The sequence below is a fragment of the Merops nubicus genome, unplaced genomic scaffold (genome assembly GCF_000691845.1).
Source record: "Merops nubicus isolate BGI_N331 unplaced genomic scaffold, ASM69184v1 scaffold28490, whole genome shotgun sequence".
In the NCBI taxonomy this organism is placed as follows: domain Eukaryota; kingdom Metazoa; phylum Chordata; class Aves; order Coraciiformes; family Meropidae; genus Merops; species Merops nubicus.
This window is the reverse complement of record NW_008584047.1, coordinates 16,703-18,855: the sequence shown is the minus strand read 5'-3', so window position 1 is coordinate 18,855 and position 2,153 is coordinate 16,703. Positions and strand designations below refer to the sequence as shown.

Here is a 2,153-nt window from a genome sequence, read left to right as displayed (position 1 = left end):
GAGTGTCCTCCTGTTAAATGCATGCCAGTGAAACCCTCTAAACATCTGCTTATTAGAAGGTATAATTTCCTTGGCTACAAACGCTTTTAAAGCACAGTTTTGACCGGCCCGGGGATGTTTTCTGGTAATGACCCTTATGCAAATAACTTTCTGTGAAATTAATTCAAATTTTTTGTTTTTTTTTTTTCTTGGCTCTCTTGATTCCCCAGTACTATGAAATGTCGTATGGTTTGAATATTGAAATGCACAAACAGGTGAGTAATTTTAAAAGGGATTTTGGAGGAGGGAGAGAGGGAGGGGAGGGGGGAATGGTGATGGATGGATGGATCGATTGATCTCCTGGGTGCCCTTTTCTCCACCTGAGATAAAACAGGTCCTGATTGCACTAAATGGGGGCTAAGTGCTGAAGTCAGGGATGTGTCTCCAGGTGAGATCTTGGCCAGGTTCTGCTGGGATGGTTTTTTTCTTTGGCTAGAGACTTTGGTTTTGAAGAGAGTGTTTACGAGAAGAGGGGAAAACAGCCTTGCCATCCACCCTGGGAGCTGGTTACCTGGAATAGAGCGTTCCCAGCACTGGGAAAATATTCTTATCTCCTGAGTTTTCCTCTGGTTTTGTTGTTGGTACAAGGCGACTGTTTCTAAGGTCATACCCCTGCTACTCCCCGTCCTGTAGCGTGAGACTTAGAAAGGAATTATCTTCCAGGAGACTGATATCTGGTGGCGTGTTGCTCAATGTCACAGATTTGTCTTTGCATCTGGAAAAACTGAAGCAATGTTTGGGACTTGGGGGTGTTGGTGGTGAGGGTTTTTTTTGGGGCTTCTCTAATACAGAGCTCGCCCGAAGGAAAAATAGAGACGGGCTAGAGCAGAATGTGGTGTGCTACCTTGATAAGATTATAGTTAAAGAGCCTAAAGGCTGGGCACATGATGGTAAAACTTAAAGGAATAAAGTTATTATTGAGATTAGACCTGATTATTTGTGCTGCTGCTGCTTTACTGGTTTTAGAAGGAGTTCTAATTAAGAACTTAAGGCAGATAGGAGTGGACATCAACTTTGCCGTGCACCAATGGGTCCCTGTCAGCTCGGGGGTGGGTTTTGCTGAGCAGAAGCATCCCCCTCTGAAGGGAGAAGGTGTCTTTAGCTGGCTGATGAAATTCAGAGCAGGGAGCTTGGGAATCTGCCTCTCTTCTCCTCCACAAACTCTTCCCTTTAGCTTTCGGGTGCGTAGTTGCAGGGCAACGAAAATAATTACTGCTTAGTCTTCATTTTTCTTTAAAAAATCTCCTGTGCAGATAATCCTGACTTTTTTTTCTCTTCCTGGCTTCTGCCTGGACAGAAGCAGCCTCGGGGGGGGCTGCACAGCACCCCCGGGGGGCAAATCGGGGTGCGTGGGGCCGGGGTCTGGCTCGAGGAAACCTCAGGCAGGGTTTGGGGAGGTCGGAAATGCTCCCGAATGTGGCATTTTTTGCTTAGGCCAGTGGTGGCCTCCTGCAAGGAGCCTGTCCCCCCCCCTGTTTTGGAGACGTCTGGAGGGACACGGACCCTGTGGTGGCTTCTTTGGAAATCCTGGAGGGATCGGAGAGATGGGAGCTCGGGATGCTTTTGGGAAGAGGCAAAACCTTCACCACCCGGGCTTGACTCTGAGAGATACCGAAAGGATGCAGCAAGATGTGGAGTTTTTATTCTTGATGGAAGCTTTGGAACCCATGGCTGCTTCTGGAGACTTCTTTTTCCACCAAAAAAAACCCCTCAGCCACCCGAAAGGTTTTTACGCCGCGGGATGAACGTCGGGGCTGGGGGCCAGAGCCCACGGTGGGCTCTGCCTTCATCAACGTGAGCTCAGAACCTTCCCCCTCCTCTTCATCTCACGACCACGGAGGCAAAACACCCAGGATGGGGTGGAGGAGGAGCTGGTGGGGCTGGAGGTTGCCCCTCTCCACCCGGCTTTGGCAGCGTCGGCCGTTCCCACCGCGCCACTCGGGGGCTTTTTGGAGAGAGATGTTTTTTATTTTTTAATTCCCTCTCTGGATGATTCCGAGCTGCTCTCAGCATCCCCCCCGCTGCTGGAAGTTGTTCCTGGTGACATATGCTGCGTGCCTGGCGCTGGGGGAAGTTTGGGGAGGTGAAGCTGTCTGGTTATTTAATTGACAGTG

The 2,153-nt window shown here is 49.7% G+C and overlaps 1 protein-coding gene across 1 annotated transcript in view; it reads left to right on the top strand.

Annotated features, from left to right (window-relative positions):
- Positions 1-215: 215 nt before the first annotated feature.
- The window catches only part of LOC103775538 (transducin-like enhancer protein 3), a gene marked incomplete at its 3' end in the record, with an annotated part of 18,566 nt that continues 16,628 nt past the window's right edge, over positions 216-2,153 (top strand). The window contains exon 1 of the mRNA XM_008943002.1: positions 216-254. Within this exon, the coding sequence (XP_008941250.1) occupies positions 219-254 (36 nt within the window). The remainder of the gene's footprint in view (positions 255-2,153) is intronic.